Source organism: Pan troglodytes, chromosome 19 (genome assembly GCF_028858775.2).
Source record: "Pan troglodytes isolate AG18354 chromosome 19, NHGRI_mPanTro3-v2.0_pri, whole genome shotgun sequence".
Lineage (NCBI taxonomy): Eukaryota > Metazoa > Chordata > Mammalia > Primates > Hominidae > Pan > Pan troglodytes.
The window spans coordinates 36,753,165-36,772,913 of NC_072417.2; the positions used below are offsets into that span (position 1 = coordinate 36,753,165).

Below are 19,749 nucleotides of genomic sequence, written 5' to 3' on the forward strand. Positions count from 1 at the left end.
AAAGCCTTTAGCTTTAACCTTTAATTAGATCAATATACTAATACAAGAAAAAGTAAATTGAACAAATAAGAGGTAAAAATATCTATCTTCATACACATTTGTAAACAAGTATGCATCTATACTGTTCAAAACTGTACAATATAGGCCAGGTGAGGTGGCTCACGCCTGTGATCCCAGCACTTTGGGAGGCCAAGGCAGATGGATCACTTGAGGTCAGGAGTTAAGAGACCAGCCTAACCAACATGGTAAAACCCTGTCTCTTCTAAAAATACAAAAATTAGCTGGGCAAGGTGGCACATGCCTGTAATCCCAGCTATTCAGGAGGCTGAGGCAGGATAATCGCTTGAACCCGGGAGGCAAAAGTTGCACTGAGCCGATACCAGGCCACTGCACTCCAGCCTGGGTGACAGAGCGAGATTCCGTCTCAAAAAAAAAAAAAAAAAAAAAAAGCACAAAAAAAAAAACTGTACAATATGAGGATTCTTAACTTTTAGGTTAAAAATATAATTCACCAGATAATTTTTTTTTTTTTTGTAAAGCCAGTCAAATTTAGCAGTGGGAGATTGTATACCAACTTTAGTGACACTAATGTTAGCAGCCAAGATAATGTATCTGAATATTAAGCTAATATATAATATAAACACTTGAAATAGGGAGTTCATCTTAATGAACTCTACCTTCCAGAAACAGTTCACTCACATACAAAAAATACTCCAACAAAGCTAAATCAGATAATACAAAAAATTCAGAAAAAAAATTACAATCATATATACAATTTGTAACTCAAATATTTTAAATATTTACCCGCCAATAAAAAAATATACAAATTGTTTGTTTAAAATGTACATTGAGAAATATACTTTTCCATGAAGATCCACATAATATAAAAATGTATCTTAAGGACCACATGATAATCTATACAAAGCATTGTTAGTATGGAACATTAAGGGAAGTCAGCTGCCAAAGTATTCACAGTCTCTTTTGGAATGTCAAGATGAATTCCTTCAAAATAGTGCAGGAATCTGTCAAAATTACAAAGAAAAATACAATTTAATATTAACATTTTCATCTTATGAAAATATGTATTAATCTTGAAAAAGCTATCTAAAATGTTGTTTTTAATAAAGCCTTTACCTTCTTTTACTTTTTCCTTGTTCTTTTAGCTTCTCAGTCTTACAGATGTTTCGAAGGGTTGGCAGGTATTCAATTATACTAGCCTGTCTATTACTCACATAGAGAAGAGATCGACTCGAAAATACACTTTTAATGACTGATATCCTCTTCCAAGCATTGCTGTAAAAGTAATGCATTGTTTTTAATTTTTAATGCCCAAGAAAAATGCAGTAATCCCAATCACAACCAGTTTAGTTTCCTTGCCTCTGGTCTAGACCAGATGACATTTCCAGATTAATTTCCTGTCAACACATCAATCACTCCCATACTGAAAAATCTCAATAACTATACAGCAAGACCAAACTCCTTCCTGGGTCATTCAAGCATTACCTAAATCCACCCCAATCACTCATTATTTCTCTTCCCAGCGATCAAGCTGGTCTCTTTAGCTGTCTCATTAGAAGCTACATTATTAATGTTAAGGGCTTACCATGATCAATAGTACAGCATTTTAAATTAAGAAAAAACTCTAATGATTTCCCCTTTACGATTTATTACCAAAAAATAAAAAGTAAAGGAAGTAAGACTTACTCTAAATTAGCTGCTGACTGACTAAAGTATACATTATTGCGCTTTTGTGAAACATAAAAAGTAAGATCGTTGGTTGGATCTCTTCCTAATTTCTTGCAAGAATTCAAGGTTTCCAATGCTTTTGAAATAGCAGAAGAGCATTTAGTAAAGCTGAGAGCTTCTGCAGCTGCCTTTAATTCTCCAGAGCTTTGAGAAGTCCATCCATCATTACTCTCAAGACTAAACTCATCACAAAGTCCACTTTTAACCTTTCCATTTGTGCAACTAAAGTCATTTCTACCGTATTTGTTTTGTTCCCTTACATCAGTTAAAAGTGCATCTAAGAAGGACATGTTATCCATGAACTCAGAGAGAGAATTTAAACAATGAGAAACAAGGGCAGAACATTTTTTTTCTGCAGTTGTTTTAGGAGGACAAGGAATAGATTTCTTTGTCTCTGGATTGTTTCCTTTGTCTCTGGCTTTGCTTTCTTCATCTCCGGTTTTGCTTTCTTCTGAATTTGAGGAAGATGGCACAGAGGACAGGCTAATAGATTGATCAGGAAAGTCCAAGTCAGTGTCAAATAGATCACTATCATCTAATATTACCAATGTTTTCCTTTGTTTCTTTTTCTGGGACTTTTTCAATGGCTGTTCTCTTTCAGAGTGTTTCCTAGCAAGACAATTCATACGTTTTGTTGCTGCACTGGCATCCACAGTTACTGATGGGCCACAAAAGTTTTTAGTTTCTGGAATGGTATCAACTGGTAATGGTAGAATAAACTCAAGATTACTATATAAAAAATCTACATTCCGCGTTTGGAATTCTGTAAGAAGCTGGATGAATTTATCCCATTCTTCCTTCATTGTGATTTTGTGCTGAAAAACAATTTTGAGTAAAGAAATGTTACAGCAGTACGTAGTTTGAATACTTTTCTACCTGTATGAATATAGTGTTATCCCTATTCTAAATTCAAAGTACTGAGTCACTACCCCTCATAATTTTATTTATCTATATTTAATATATCAAAATAGTACTATGTCTAAAAATTAAATTTAGACTATTAATTTGGAGAATTAAATTCTCTATTTAGTATATACTCCAATATTATTAGAAGCTCATTTATTTAAAACCACTTTTCTGAAATAGTCTATCTGAAAAATTTTCTAAATGCTATTCTAAATCCTATAATATGCATTCAGAGCAATGCCTATGCACCATTTGTCAAAGTGGTAGGATGTGTTAAAATCAGAGACCTAAGGCTTATACAAATTATAGGCACATTTAAGTTAAACTTAAGATTCAAAAGATAGGAGGCTAATGTTGGGAATATGAAAAGGAATATAAATTCAACATTGCAAAACAGACATTGAAAATACCTTTAAAAATGAAAATAAGTCTTCAGATGGGGAAAAAATGTTCTTAAGGCCAAACAAGGTCTCAGCACAGCCACTGTCACATTTTGGAAGGTCTACACGTTTCTTTTTAGTATTTTTAGGGTAAATTTTGTTATCAAGGCCATGTTCAGAGCAAACTAGTTGTACATTTCTGCTATTTCCACCTACAAAATAAAAGAAAATCTTAGCTCTATATATATATTAAACAAATTGTATCAAACAATTATTTAAAGCCTGAGATCCTTTGACATCTTCTGGACAAATACCCCCATTTAGTTCTCCACATATGTGTTTAATTCATTAAGAGTACAATATAAGCATTATTCTTTTTTTTTTAGAGTATCACTCTATTACCCAGGCTGAATTGCAGTGGTGCAATTTCAGCTCACTGAAACCTCCACCTCCTGGGTTTAAGCGATTTTCCTGCCTCAGCCTCCAAGTAGCTGGGATTACAGGCACGTGCTACCACACCCGGCTACTTTTTGTATTTTTAGTAGAGACAGGGTTTCACCATGTTGGCCAGGCTGATCTCGAACTCTTGACCTCGAGTGATCCGCCCCCCTCGACCTCCCAAAGTGCTGGGATTACATGCGTGAGCCACTGCGCCTGGCCATAAGCATTATTTCTACCAAGAGATAAATTAAGTGAGGTGATGGTGGGGGACTTTCAAAGCCATCCAACAGAAAAAGTGCAAGGACTGTGAGCAGGCAAGTCACAGAAGAAAAATAAATACCTAATATTAATTTCAGGCCAGGTGAGGTGGCTCACGCCTGTAATCCCAGCACTTTGGGAGGCTGAGGTAGGTGGATCACTTGAGTTCAGGAGTTCGAGACCATCCTGGGCAAGTTCGAGACCATCCTGGGCAACACGGTGAAACCTTGTCTCTATTCAAAATACAAAAATTAGCCAGGCGTGGTGACGCATGCCTGTAGCCCCCGCTATTAGGGAGGCTGAAGCAGGAGAATAGCTTGAACCTGGGAGGCGGAGGTTGCAGTGAGCCGAGATCACGCCACTGCACTCCAGCCTCGGCAACAGAGAGAGACTCCAACTCAAAGGGGGAAGAAAAAAGAAACAGTAATTTCAGCCGGGTGCAGTGGCTCACACCTGTAATCCCAGCACTTTGGGAGGCCAAGACGGGTGGATCACCTGAGGTCAGGAGTTCGAGACCAGCCTGGCCAACATGGCGAAACCCCATCTCTACTAAAAATATAAAAAATTAGCTGGGCATAGTGGTGCGTGCCTGTAATCCCAGCTACTTGGGAGGCTGAGGCAGGAGAATCACTTGAACCCGGGAGGCAGAGGCTGCAGTGAGCTAAGATCACGCCACTGTACTCTGGCCTGGGCGACTGAGTGAGGCTCCGTCTCAAATAATAATAATAATTTCAAAGACCTAATAAAAAGATAAGCAATTTCACCACTAAGCATGGAAATGTAATTTTAAAATAAGATACTGTACATGTTTCACTTTTTAAATTGGCAAAATTAAAAGAATTATAATGTAGTTCTGTCAGCAGTACACATAAAAAAACCATCATATACTATTCATGGGAGCATAAGTTGGTACAATTATCATCAGAGGGGGCAGTCTGACAACAACTATCAAAATGTAAAGTATATACACCGTTTGTGACCCAGCAGTCATACTTCTAGAATTCTCTCCATCAATATTACAGACATTTTCAAGGACATATGTATAAAGATATTCACTGTATTTTAATGACAAATTGAAGATAATGCAAATGTCTGTAAGTAACGGTTAAATTACGGTACATCCATTCTATTCTATAGAAAAGCATGCAGCTGTGAAAGACAGTGGGATAGGATCGTATGTGCTAACAATAAACTTAAAAATAACTAACAACATATATAATACTGGTTAATTTTGCTAAATAAGTATGTATCTTTATGTTACATGCATAAAGGTCTAACTGTGGCTACTTTCAAGAAGTAGGGGAATATTGTTTTATGTATCTGTTTTTTTTTTAAGGGCAGGGATGAAATGTATATAAAAAAAGATTTTTAAGAAGAGAAACTGGCCCCAGCCAAGTGCTGTGGCTCATGCCTGTAATCCCAGCACTTTGGGAGGCTGAGGCAGGCAGATCACAAGGTCAGGAGATCGGGACCATCCTGGCTAACTCAGTGAAACCCCGTCTCTACTAAAAATGCAAAAAATTGCTGGGCCTGGTGGTACACGCCTGTAGACCCAATTACTTGGGAGGCTGAGGCAGGAGAATCCCTTGAACCCAGGAGGCAGAGGTTGCAGCAAACCGAGATCGTGCCACTGCACTCTAGCCTGGGTGACAGAGCCAGATTCCATCTCAAAAAAAAAAAAAAAAAAAAAAGAGGAGAAATTATGCTGTACTTATTTTGTTATTTTGTGTCTTCTAAAGTTTCTTGCTGTAACAATTTATATCTAGTGGTATATCAAAAAGTTATTAACTAATTTGTTACACCAGGATATTTTCCATGTGTTATGTATTATCTTTACTTTTGAGAAATGGTTAAAGCTATGGGCTTACACTGAATAGAATATATAGGCGTATCTACTTTGAAAAAGAATAATATGAAGCTGGGTGAGGTGGCTCATGCCTATAATCCCAGCACTTTGGGAGCCCAAGGGGGGCGGATCACTTGAGCCCAGGAGTTCAATACCAGGCTGGGCAACATAGTGAGATCCCCATCTCTACAAAAAATAAAAAAAGTTAGCTGTGGTGGTGCACGCCTGTGGTTCCAGCTACTCAGGAGGCTCAGGGCGGAAGATGGCTCGAGTCCAGGAGATTAAGCTGGAGTGAGCCATGCTGCACTGCCACTGCACTCCAGCCTGGGCAACAGAATGAGACACTGTCTCAAAAAAAAAAAAAAAAAAAGAAAAGAAAAAAGAAAAAGAATACGTTAAAATGTTAAACTCATTAAAAGAAAAAACTGATAAGGATAAATATTACATAATTTCACCTTGGTTTCCTTGAAATATTTGTGTATTTACCAGAATAGGATCTGTAACTACAGAACCGTGACTATGGAGCATGGAAACCAAACTAAAACTTCTTCAGGCAAGGAACCATGTCTTAACCATGTAAACACAAGACCTGGCATGGAGAAGGTACTCACTTGAATTAGGTAACAATGATGACTGAAAAAAAATAAGAAATAAAAGCATTTCTGAAATAATAAAGTATTTAGGAAAGACAGAATTTAAAGACTCCTGAAGCTAAAAGTGATTGTACATTATAGTTACATAAGAATACTATATATCTATATATATATACTCATGTAGAAAAATTAATGTTTTTAGTAAGTGAAAAAGTTGTTAAATAATAATTATAGTATCATTTGTTTATAAGTACTATGTTATAAGTACTTATATATGTTAATACATGTATAAGTAACAGTTTGAAAATTTAAGAGTCAAATTTCTGGGGAGGAAGCTGAACACAGTGGCCTTCTCAGGAGGCTAGGACAGGAGTATCGCTTGAGCCCAGGAGTTCAGGGCTATGCATTATGATCCTGCCCATGAATAGTCACTATACTCCAGCCTGGGCAATATAGCGAGACCCTACCTCAAAAAAAAAAAGAAAAGAAAAGAAAAGAAAAACTTTTGAAGAGGAAAGGGGGAACAGGGTGGGAGGTTTTTTGTGTGTGTTTTTTAATTTGTGTGTGTTTGTTTTAATTTTTTTTTTTTTTTTGAGACAGAGTCTCACTCTGTCGCCCAGGTTGGAATGCAGTGGTGCGATCTTGGCTCACTGCAGCCTCCGCCTCCTGGGTTCAAGCAATTCTCCTGCCTCAGCCTCCCGAGTAGCTACAGGCACGTGCCGCCACACCCGGCTAATTTCTGTATTTTTAGTAGAGATGGGGTTTCACCATGTTGGCCAGGAAGGTCTTGATCTCCTGACCTCATGATCTAACCGCCTCGGCCTTCGAAAGTGCTGGGATTACAGGCGTGAGCCACCGCACCCAGCCTGTGTGTGTTTTTTTAAAATTAAACAATGAGATCATCTTAAAAGCTCAACTACAAAAGAATAAGTAAATTATAGATTAGTTCAGATCTCTCGTTTTTTAGGTGAAAAAACAGGCTCAGAAAGGTAAAGTGAATTTTGGAGCTTATATATTAATTGTAAAGAGTAGCATAGCCAGGAAAAAAATCCAACTTTCTAGATCCAGTTTAATTCTATTTACTCACATTGACTGCAAAATTTTTTTTTTAGTCAGAGTCTCATTCTGTCACCCAGGCTGGAGTGCAGTGGCGTGATCTTGGCTCACTGCAGCCTCGATCTCCCAGATTCTAGCGATCCTCATATCTCTGCCTCCCAAGTAGCTAGGACCACAGGCACGCACCACCATGCCCAGCCAATTTTTTGTAGAGATAGGGTTTCGCCATGTTGCCCAGGCTGGTCTCAAACTCCTGAGCTCAAGGAATCCACGCCCCTTGGCCTCCCAAAGTGCTGGGATTACAGTTGTGAGACACTGTGCCAGGCCAAAATGTTTTATGAACAAAGTTGACATGTGCATATTTATTTTGAAGATTAATATAACAAGTTGCTTAAAATTTTTATAATCTTTCAACTATTCTAGCATAGCACAGAGTTTTTTTAATTAAAAAAAAATTTTTTTTAGGGCCAAGTACGGTGGCTCACGCCTCTAATCCCAGTACTTTGGGAGGCCGAGGCGGTTAGATCATGAGGTCAGAGAGACAGAGGTTGCAGTGAGCCGAGATCGCACCACTGCACTCTAGCCCAGGCAACAGTGCGAGACTCCATCTCAAAAAATATAAATAAATAATTTTTTCTTTTTTTAGAGATAGGGTATTGCTCTATTGTCTGGGCCGGAGTGCAGTGGCATAATCATAGCTCACTGCAGCCTCAAACTCTTCGGATCATGTGATCCTCCTACCTCAGCCTCCCAGGTAGCCAGTATTACAGGCACATGCCACCCTGCGCAGCTAATTTTTGCAAATTTTTTTTGTAGAGACAGGGGTCTCGCTTTCTTGCGCAGGCTGGTTTTGAACTCCTGGCTTCAAGTGATCCTCCCACCTTGGCCTCCCATAAATTTTCTTGTAGAGACAGGGGTCTCGCTATGTTCAGCAGACTGATCTGGACCTCCTGGCCTCAAGAGATCCTCCCACCTCACTCCCCCAAAGTGCTGGGATTACAGGCATGAGCCACTGCACCCAGCCATAGCACAGATTTTTAAATAGGGTCCCATAATAGAAATTTCTTTAATAACAAATCAACTTACGATAAAGGGTTAATGGTCGTTCTTCTAAAACTCCACCTCCACTTCTAATCCAGAATTGTAAGTAAAGGATACTTTTTCTGATATCACAAGTATTTGCAGTTAACAAGGTTACAAAGTCTTTTACATCAGTTCTGAAATTCTCAGTTAAGCAAATCATTTGTAGGTAGCTGGCAACATTTAGCTTCAAAACAGAGAGAGAAATGTGGTTAACTGCTGAGTTCAAATAGATACAGCAACAATACATACAAATAGTATCTAAAAGTGAGACAAATTTTGCTAAAATTCACATTATCTTAAATGCTCTTCTTGAGGATGAAACTGCTTTAAAAATATAAGGGAATATACTACTAAATTAAAAGCATTTACATGTATTTCTTTTATTAACTGTATATTGTGCAAGACAGCAAGGAAACTTTTATAGGACATTCTCCAACCTGAACACTGAAGGCGGTTTTATAAACCTTGATAAAACCCCTTAGGATTAAGTAACAGTATAGCTTGATAGAATATCTTACAACAAAATTATAAATATGAATACTATAACACTGAAAAATACACAATTTTTTAAAAACCAGGTTAGAAATTGCACTAATTAGTGCATAAAGCTAATTAATTTTTTTTTTTTTTTGGTAGAGATCAGGGTCTCACTATATTGCCCAGGCTGGTCTCAAACTCCTGGCATCAAGCAGTCTTCCTGCCTTAGCCTTCCAAAGTGCTAGGATTATAGGCATGACCCACTGTGCCTGGCCAAGAAATTGAGAGAGGTTGAGGCAAGGGGATCACCTGAGGTCAGGAGTTTGAGACCAGCCTGCCCAACATGGTGATACCCCATCTCTAATCCCAGCTACTCGGGAGGCTGAAGCAGGAGAATCGCTTGAACCTGGGAGGTGGAGGTTACAGTGAACCAAGATCACACCATTGCACTCCAGCCTCGGCGACGGAGCAAGACTCTGTCTCAAAAATAAATAAATAAATAAATAAATAAATAAATAAATAAATAAATAAAATAATTCAATTTATCAAAGATTTTCCCACAAAGAAAACTCATAAATTCACTGATGAAGTATATCAAATACCAAAAAATAAAGAATATCAACCCTATACAAACTCTTAGAAAAAAGAGAAGGAAACATTTCTCAACTCTTTTTGAGGGCAGCTTAACCTTAATACTTAAAGCTAACAAAGACAATTCTTAAAAAAAAAAAAAAAGAAAAAAGTTACAAAGTAGTATTCCTCAAGAAAATAAACATATAAATCCTTAATAAATTAATCACAAATGTAATCCATCAATATATAAAGTGGATAATACATCATGACCAAGGGGGGTTTATCATTAGAAAATCAGTCAGTATAATTCACCATAGAGATAGATAAAAGTAGAAAAATATGATTTCAACACATGCAAAAGAAGCTGTTGATAAAATCCAACACCTACTCTTGATAAAAATTCTAAGAAAATTGGAATAGCCTGGGGGCCAAGGCTCATGCATGTAATCCCAGCACTTTGGGAGGCCGAGGCGGGAGTTCAAGACCAGCCTGACCAACATGGCAAAACCCCATCTCTACTAAAAATACAAAAAATTAGCCAGGCATGGTGGCACTTGCCTATAATCCCAGCTACTCGGGAGGCTGAGACAGGAGAATCGCTCAAACCCGGGAGGTGGAGGTTGCAGTGAGTCGAAATTGCCCCACTGCACTCCAGCCTGGGCGACAAGAGCGAACTCCATCTCAAAAAAAAAAAAAAAAAAAAAAAAGTTGGAATAAAAGAAATTTCCTTAATCTGATAAAAAAGAAGGTATGAAAAGCCTATAGTTAACTTTGTATTCAACAGTAAAATAGTAAACACTTTCCATCTAAGATCAAGCACAAGCTAAGGATATCCATTGTTACCACTTCTACTTAACATATTGAAGGTCCTACCCAATGAAATAAGGCAACAAAAAGAAATAAAAGGCAGAAAAAACAAAGGAAAGAAAACTATCTCTGTTTGCAGATAACATGATTGAGTACATAGAAAAACCTAAGAAACTGACAGTTGTGGTGGCTCATGCTTGTAATCCCAGCACTTTGGGAGGCCAAGGTTGGGGGATCACCTGAAGCTAGGAGTTTGAAGTTACAGTGAGTTATGATCACACCACTGCCCTCCAACCTAGGTGACAGAGAGACCCTGTTTCTAATAAAAATTTAAAAAATAGAAAAAAAGCAAAGAAAAACCTAAGAAACCAACAAAATAACTACTATAACTAATAAGAGAATTTAGCAACGACAAAGGAAAAGAACATCTAGAATCTACAGCAGTACTGTCCATTAGAAATATAAGGCAAGGGCAGCTGGGCGCGGTGGCTCACGCCTGTAATCCCAGCACTCTGGGAGGCAAAGGCGGGTGGATCACAAGGTCAGGAGATCCAGACCATCCTGGCTAACACGGTGAAACCCCGTCTCTACTAAAAATACAAAAAATTAGCCGGGCGTGGTGGTGGGCGCCTGTAGTCCCAGCTACTCAGGAGGCTGAGGCAGGAGAATGGTGTGAACCCAGGAGGCGGAGCTTGCAGTGAGCCGAGATTGCACCACTGCACTCCAGCCTGGGCGACACAGCAAGACTCTGTCTCAAAAAAAAAAAAAAAAAGAAAAAGAAATATAAGGAAAGGGGCAGGTGCAGTGGCTCACGTCTGTAATCCCAGCATTTTGGGAGGCCGAGGCGGGCAGATCACTTGAGGTCAGGAGTTCGAGACCAGCCTGGCCAACATGGTGAAACCCCATATCTACTAAAAATACAAAAATTAGCAGGGCATGGTGGCACGTGACTGTAGTCCCAGCTACTCGGGAGGCTGAGGCAAGAGAATTGCTTGAACCCGGGAGGCAGAGGTTGCAGTGAGCTGAGATCGTGCCACTGCACTCCAGCCCAGGTGACAGAGCAAGACTACATCTCAAAAAAAAAAAAAAAAAAAAAAAAGAAAAGAAAAGAAATATAATGCAAGTAAAACACTGTAAGCTATATACATACTACGACTTAGATGAACCTTGAGGATGTTATGCTAAGTGAAATAAGCCAGTCACAGCCTGGCGCGATGGCTCATGCCTGTAATCCCAGCACTTCGGGAGGCTGAGGCAGAAGAATCGCTTGAAACCAAAGGCAGAGGTTGCATGACTAAGATCGTGCCACTGCACTCCAGCCTGGCAACAGAGGGAGACTCCATCTCAAAAAAAAAAGCTGGTCACAACAAGCCAAATCAGTATGATTCCATTTATATCTAGCATAGTCAAATTCATATAAACAAAGTAGAATGGTAGTTGCCAGCAACTACTGGACAGGAGGAAACAGGGAGTTTCATTTAACAAGCGTAGAATTTCAGTTTTGCAAGAGCAATGTGAATATACTTAACACTACTCAACTGTACACTGTTATGTGTTCTTTACCAAAAGCAAATTTTTTAATACAAAAATTTTAAAAACCAAGCCGTATATGTAATTTAAATTGTCTAGGAGTCACATTAAAAAATTAAAGAAACAAGTAAAATTAATTTTAGGGCCAGATGCGGGGGCTCACACCTCTAATCCCAGCACTTTGGGAGGCCGAGACGGGCAGATCACGAGGTCAGGAGATCGAAACCATTCTGGCTAACATGGTGAAACCCCATCTCTACTAAAAAATACAAAAAAAATTAGCCGGGCATGGTGGCAGGCGCCTGTAGTCCCAGCTACTCGGGAGGCTGAGGCAGGAGAATAGCATGAACCTGGGAGGTGGAGCTTGCAGTGAGCCAGTGATTGTGCCAGTGCACTCCAGCCTGGGCAACAGAGAGAGACTCCATCTCAAAAAATAATAATAATAATAATTAATTTTACTACATTTCTTTTACAACAATATATCCAAATATTGCAAAATGTAACCAATATAAAAATTAGTGAGATGCGTTACATTCCTATTTTTTGCACTGAGTCCTCAAAATCTGGTGTTAGCCAGGCACTGTGGCTCACGCATGTAATACCAGCACTTCGGGAGGCTGAGGCAGGAGTATTACTTGAGCTCAGGAATTCAGGACCAGTCTGGGCAATATAGTGAGACCTCATCTCTATAAAAAAATTTTTTTAACTAGCTGAGCGTGGTGGCACATGCCTATGGTCCCAGCTACTCAGGAGGCTGAGAGGGGAGGACTGCTTGAGCCCAGGAGGTAGAGGTTGCAGTGAGCTGAGACTGAGCCACTACACTCCAGCCTAGGAGACAGAGTGAGACCGTATCTCAAAAAAAAAAAAAAAAAAATTACACTTTAGCACAAAGTAGAGACGGGGTCTAGCCACATTTTAAAAATATATAATAAGCCGTATTTAGATATAATTCATATACTATACAATTCACCCACTTAACATGTAAAATTCAATGGTTTTAGTATATTTATAGAGTTTTGCACCCATTACCACTATCTAATTACAGAGCATTTTCATCATCCCCAAAAGAAACCCCAGACCAATCAGCAGTCACTCCCTATTTCTACCTAGCTCCTCTAGCCTTAGGCAGCTATGAATCCACTTTCTGTCTCTATAAATGTGCCTATTCTGGACATTTCATACAATTATTATCATACAAAATGTGATCTTTTATTAACTGTAGACTAGCCACATTTTAAAAGCTCAATAGCTTCATTTGGGTAGTGGAGACCATATTAGCATATAGCTGAAAGCCAACAGTGAAGGTAAAATGAAATAATATACTTGGTTAATCCAAAAGACTGCAGAAAAGGAAGAATGAAGAATTGTCTAGACAAATTGTTTTTTTTTTCTTTTTCTTCCAGAGTCTCACTCTGTTGCCCAAGCTGGAGTGCTGTGGCACAATCTTGGCTTCCTGCAACCTCTGCCTCCCAGGCTCAAGCAATCCTCTTGCCTTAGCCTCCCAAGTAGCTGGGACTACAGGCACATGCCACTGCACCCAGTTAATTTTTTTTCTTTTTACATCCAGCTAATTTTTGTGCTTTTTGTAGAGACAGGATTTCGCCAATGTTGCCCAGGCTGGTCTTGAACTTCTGGGCTCAAGGGATCCACCCACCTTGGCCTCCAAAAGTGCTAGGATTATAGGCATAAGCCACAGCCCCCAGCCTGTTTAGACAATTTTTTTTTTTTTTTCAGACGGAGTTTCGCTCTTGTTGCCCAGGCTGGAGTGCAATGGCGCGATCTCGGCTCACCACAACCTCTGCCTCCCAGGTTCAAGCAATTCTCCTGCCTCAGCCTCCCGAGTAGCTGGGATTACAGGCATGCACCACCACACCCAGCTAATTTTGTATTTTTAGTAGACATGGGGTTTCTCAATGTTGAGGCTCATCTCAAACTCCTGATCTCAGGTGATCCGCCCGCCTCAGCCTCCCAAAGTGCTGGGATTACAGGCGTGAGCCACTGTGCCCGGCCTAGACAAATTTTTAAAAATATTCAATTATGTGTTATTTAAAAGAAACAATTTTTTTTTTGGGGGGGGGGGACAGGGTCTTGCTCTGTCACCAAGCTGGAGTGCAGTGGTATGATCTTGGCTCACTGCAACCTCTGCCTCCCATACTCAAGTGATCCTCCCACCTCAATCTCCCAAGTAGCTGGGACTACAGGTGTGCGCTACCACATCCAGCTAATTTTTTTAATTTTTTGTAGAGACAGGGTTTCACCACATTTCCCAGGCTGGTCTCAAACTCCTGGACTCAAGTGATCCGCCTGCCTCTGCCTCCCAAAGTGCTGGGATTACAGGTGTGAGCCACTGCCTCCAGCTAAGAAACACAATTTAAAAGTAAGAACAGGGTCGGGCGCGGTGGCTCACGCCTGTAATCCCAGCTCTTTAAGAGGCCGAGGTGGGTGGATTACTTGAGGTCAAGAGTTCAAAGCCAGCCTGGCCAACATGGCGAAATCCCATCTCTACTAAAAATACAAAAAAAATAAGCCAGGCGTGGTGGTGTGCGTCTCCAATCCCAATTACTAGGGAGGCTGAGGTGGGAGAATTGCTTGAACCCAGGAGTTGGAGGTTGTAGTGAGCCAAGATCGTGCCACCGTACTCCAGCCTGGGCAACAGGGCAATTGTGCCACTACACTCCAGCTTGGGTAACAGAGTGAGACCTCACCTAAAAAAATAAAATAACCCATACAGTAAAATTGACCTGACCACAATTATCTCACTGAAGCCTGGAACTGTTGGCCTCAAGCAATCCTCTAACCTCAGCCTCCCAAAGTGCTGGGATTACAAGTATGAGCCACCAAGCCCAGCAACTCAATGTTAATTTTAAAAACTTTTTTTTTTAGAAGAATGAAAAACAAAAAAGAAAAAGGAAAAAATAAGAAAAAAAGACATATACACAAAAACACTTTCTTTTTAAAGGTTAAAAAAGTGCCTTGTTCATCATCGTAAGAAAAAAAAAAGGTGGCTATTTCTGGTGGAAAAGGGGATTCTTACTAGAAAGGGTCCATGAGAACTTTAGGAGGTAATGGAAATGCTCTATATTCTGATCTGCATAATGATGACACTGATTTTTACATATGTTATATGTACAAAATATATTCATTAGGTTATTCATGTAAGGGCATTTTAACTCCATTTAAATTTTACCTCAGAAAAGCACTTTTACTAGGCAAAAAACCTGGTGAACATTGAAGCCTAGTAAAAATTATTTTAAATTTAAGAAAAAACATTTTTAAAGCAAAAAAAAAGAGAAATAATCAGAAGTTTCCTAAAACTTAAAAATTTTAACATATTCCTTAGAAACCACATTTAAATTATAGCTCTTTTATCTTTTTTTTTTTTTTTTTTTGAGATGTAGTTTCACTCTTGTTGCCCAGGCTGGAGTGCAGTAGCACGATCTAGGCTCACCACAACCTCCATCTCCCAAATTCAAGCGATTCTCCTGCCACAGCCTCCCAAGTAGCTGGGATTACAGGCATGCGCCACCATGCCCAGCTAATTTTGTATTTTTAATAGAGATGGGGTTTTACCATGATGGTCAGGCTCGTCTCAAACTCCCGACCTCAGGTGACCCACCCTACCTGGCCTCCCAAAGTGCTGGGATTACAGGCGTGAGCCACCACGCCCGGCCAGGTATTTATTTTTTTTGAGACAGAGTCTTGCTCTGTCACCCAGGCTGGAATGCAGTGGTACAATCACAGCTCACTGCAGCCATGGCCTCGACCTCCTGGGCTCAAGCAATTGTCCCACCTCAGCCTCCTGAGTAGGTAGGACTACAGGCATGTGCCACCACACCTGGCTAATTTTTTGTTATTTTTGTGTAGAGACAGGGTTTTGCCATGTTGCCCAAGCTAGTCTCGAACTCCAGAGCTCAAGCAATCTGCCCTCCTCAGCCTCCCAAAGTGCTGGGATTACAGGCATGAGCAACTGTGCCTGGCCTTATTGACTGATTGATTGATTGACCAGGCTAGAGTACAGCGGCACAATTTCAGCTCACTGTAACCTCCACCTCCTGGGCTCAAGTGATCTTCCTGCCTCAGCCTCCCAAGTAGCTGGGAGTACAGGCGTGATACCACACCTGGCTAAATTATAGCTGTATTGGGCCGGGCGCAGTGGCTCACGCCTGTAATCCCAGCACTTTGGGAGGCCGAGGCGGGCGGATCACGAGGTCAGGAGATCAAGACCATCCTGGCTAAAATGGTGAAACTCCGTCTCTACTAAAAATACAAAAAATTAGCCAGGCGTGGTGGCAGGCGCCTGTAGTCCCAGCTACTTCGGAGGCTGAGGCAGGAGAATGGCGTGAACCCGGGAGGCGGAGCTTGCAGTGAGCCAAGATCGCGCCACTGCACTCCAGCCTGGGCGACAGAGCAAGACTCCGTCTCAAAAAAAAAAAAAAAAAAATTATAGCTGTATTTAATAATAAACTACTTTTACATGATGGTGATATGTAATTTGTGGCTATCAAAATTTAAAACTTACCAGGGAAGGAGTACTGAACTTGATTTCTTCAAAGCAGCCATCAAACATTAAACTAAATGTTGGGTCTACACACACACACACACAAAAAAAAAAAAAAAAAAAAATTCTTAAACACTAAGACCAATAAATAACTTTTTCAAGTTATACTTTTCTATGAAAATATTCAGCACCCGCCTCCCCACCACTGCCTAGTGCTGTGGTGCAGTCATAGCTCACTGCAGCCTCAAACTCCTGGGTTCAAGTGATCCTCTGCCTCAGCTTCCCAAGCAGCTAGGATTATAAGCTCAAGCTGCCATGCCCAGATAATTTTTAAGTTTTTTTGTAGAGATGGGGGTCTCACTATAGTGCCCAGGCTGATCTCAAAACTCCCAGGTTCAAGTGCCCACCTTAGCCTCCCAAAGTGCTGGGATTAAAGGCATGAGCCACCACACCTGGCCAACTATGATCTTCTAATAAAACTACCAGCTGGGCACAGTGCCTCATGCCTATAATCCCAGCACTTTGGGAGGCAGAGGCAGGTGGATCACATGAGGTCAGGAGTTCAAGACCAGCCTGACCAATATGGTGAAACCCTGTCTCTACTAAAAATACAAAAATTAGCTGGGTGTGGTGGTGTGTGCCTGTAGTCCCAGCTACTCAGGAGGCTGAGACAGGAGAATCACTTGAACTCAGGAGGCAGAGGTTGCAGTAAGCCAAGATGGTACCATTGCACTCCAGCCTGGGCAACAGAGTGAGACTCTGTCTCCAAAAAAAAAAAAAAAAAAAAACACCACCTAACTTCTGATTAATAAGATTTTTCTCAATATTTTAAGAGTACAATCACTACCAAATGGGCATTAATTTGTAAGTAGAGACTAGCCTCATGAATATTTATAATTGGAAAAATATTAGAAAATTATTATAGTATTTCCAATTTTTTGAAAAAGTAATTGAATGAGTTTTTAAAATGAAACATTCTGTGATAATTCTTTAGAAGATGGATCAATTCTATTAGGCTGATGATAGCTAAATATACAATAATTCATAAGAAAGTGTTATCAGGGGCAAAAGAGTGGCTAAGTTCAGGATTAAGGAACAGCAGAAAGGTTGGGTTCCATAAAAAATCCTGACCACTAAATCAGATTTAGTGATCTGATTATAGGTATGATAAGGACACCAGGAGAAGAATCTAGTATTTTCCCTACCAAAATACCATTACTACATCTCTTATTTGCATTCTAGAGATTGTTCTCCAATTCCTAAATATCTAATACCCAATATAGTAACCCAAAGTAGTATCAATTTTAAAAAAGTAATTGCTATTTGTGAGTTAATTATAATTACTCCAGTCTGCAGATGAACTACAGATTTGAGTAACTGTTTAACTGAAGTAAAATCATTGTTACCTACCACTTGTAGTAAGGATTACAGGTCGTTTAGTTGTTGCCATGAATGTTTTGATTGCATTCAAAAACCCAGCATCTTCATCAAAAATTACATCAACCTACAGTTTATTAGAATATTAATATATTAATACACTTACTAATATCAGTTATGTATACATAGTAAATATTCTGTCTGTTAGAGACAAAATTTATGAATTTATGAAGTGTGAATTCAGCTCATGTTGAAAGTTTATGTCATACACTATAATGAATTTTAAAATTATCAACCATCAAATGTTAAAAACAAACACAGCCACCTATAACTAGACAGATATGAATCAGAATAATTTATACAATCATTTAACAAGAATTAGCAGCCGTGAATTACATTAATCATCTTCCTGAAAAATTATTCTAGAGTGGACAGTTTAATTTGCTTTAATTTCAAATAGATACACGTATTCCTGACCTCCTTAGCTATTTTATAATTCTTTATAAGAAAACATACAGTATTCTTTAAAGTAAGTCTTTATCATGAGCTCTCACAAATGTATACTTCTATAAGCCTACCTCCTCAAAAAGAATAAGAGATGTTGCATTTTTTCTGCTGGGTTCTTCAGCTCCAACGTCTTTGACATTTGAATTAGTTGCATTTGTAGATTTAGTCTGAGTAATTTGTTTCTGTTCAAAAGAATTTTTTATTCCTGCATAAATACAATATTAATATTTTAGGTAAAATCAACTTTTGCCAAGACATTGGATATGTCCACAGAATAAGCTCAAACTGAAATCCATTATCAAAACTGAAACAGGACGGGCGCGGTGGCTCATGCCTGTAATCCCAGCACTTTGGGAGGCCGAGGCAAGTGGATCACCTGAAGTCAGGGTTTCGAGACCAACATGGCGAAATCCCAACTCTACTAAAAATGCAAAAATTAGTTGGGTGTGGTGGCACACACCTGTAATCTCAGCTACACGGGAGGCTGAGGCAGGAGAATCACTTGAACCCAGGAGGCGGAGGTTGCAGTGAGCCAAGATTGCACCACTGCATTCCAGCCTGGATGAAAGAGTGAGACTATCTCAAACAAACAAAAACTGAAACAAGCTGGGCGTGGTGGCTCATATCTGTAATCCCAGCACTTTGGGATGCTAAGGTGGGTGGATCACTTGAGGTCAGGAGTTCAAAACCAGTCTGACCAATATGGCAAAACCCCGTCTCTACTAAAAATACAAAAATCAGCTGGGAGTGGTGGTGTGCACCAGTAATCCCAGCTACTCGGAAGCTGAGGCAGAAGAATTGCTTGAACCCAGGAGGAGGAGGTTGCAGTGAGCCAAAATTGTGCCACTGCACTCCAGCTTGGCCTGGCAATAGAGCAAGACTCTGTCTCAAAAAAAAAAAAAAAAAAAAAAAAAAAAAAAAAAAAGGAAACAAAATATTAACACTTCTACATGTAGAACCTTCAGTGTAGCTGAGATTTAATAAATAGCAACAGGAACTCGTAAAATGTGTTCACATTTTTAGGTATAAGGGTCATTATTATTAAAAAATATAAAATTTGTCAATTTAATGTCTTACCTTTATTATTTTCCAGAAGCATTCCTATTTCTTCATTATTTTTAGGTTTGGGAGATACTTTAAAATAATTTGCCAAGGTTTTGGGAGGAAGTGCTCGCTTTGGTCCACTACTTTTTGGTGATGGTGGAGGAACTTTTCTTGGTGATGTAACAACTTTCTTAGGGGAGCTTATTTTTTCTGCCCAAAAACAAATTGCACTTAAAGATAAATATTCTAAAAATCATACAGGTAGCAAGATAGTTAGCCACATTCTGTATTTCTACTCTTTAACAGTTAAAAATCAAAGACACAGAAATTTTCTTTCATTCTTAAAAATACTATGTACATTCAAATATTACTATATTTATTTATTCTACCAGTACAGAAGGTTAAGCCAGTCATTTATTTATTTTATTTTATTTTATTTTTTTGAGACAGGGTCTCGCTCCGTCGCCCAGGCTGGAGTGCAGTGGCGTGATCTCGGCTCACTACAAGCTCCACCTCCTGGGTTCACGCCATTCTCCTGCCTCAGCCTCCCGAATAGCTGGGACTACAGGCACTCGCCACCACGCCCAGCTAATTTTTTGTATATTTAGTAGAGACGGGGTTTCACTG

At 39.6% G+C, this 19,749-nt stretch overlaps 1 protein-coding gene across 4 annotated transcripts in view; it reads right to left on the bottom strand.

The window, feature by feature from the left end:
- Nucleotides 1-770: 770 nt before the first annotated feature.
- The window catches only part of ATAD5 (ATPase family AAA domain containing 5), a 62,965-nt gene continuing 43,986 nt past the window's right edge, over nucleotides 771-19,749 (bottom strand). For 2 of the 4 annotated variants that reach the window (XM_016932048.3, XM_016932047.4), the window contains exons 15-23: nucleotides 19,156-19,332; nucleotides 18,150-18,283; nucleotides 17,605-17,698; nucleotides 16,216-16,280; nucleotides 8,313-8,493; nucleotides 3,063-3,244; nucleotides 1,705-2,561; nucleotides 1,135-1,293; nucleotides 771-1,022 (exon numbers count right to left, since the gene is read on the bottom strand). In XM_016932048.3, coding sequence (XP_016787537.2) covers nucleotides 944-1,022; nucleotides 1,135-1,293; nucleotides 1,705-2,561; nucleotides 3,063-3,244; nucleotides 8,313-8,493; nucleotides 16,216-16,280; nucleotides 17,605-17,698; nucleotides 18,150-18,283; nucleotides 19,156-19,332 — 1,928 coding nt within the window. In that variant the 3' untranslated portion in view covers nucleotides 771-943. The remainder of the gene's footprint in view (nucleotides 1,023-1,134; nucleotides 1,294-1,704; nucleotides 2,562-3,062; nucleotides 3,245-8,312; nucleotides 8,494-16,215; nucleotides 16,281-17,604; nucleotides 17,699-18,149; nucleotides 18,284-19,155; nucleotides 19,333-19,749) is intronic. The other 2 variants (XM_063798739.1, XM_016932049.4) reach the window with 1 other exon arrangement.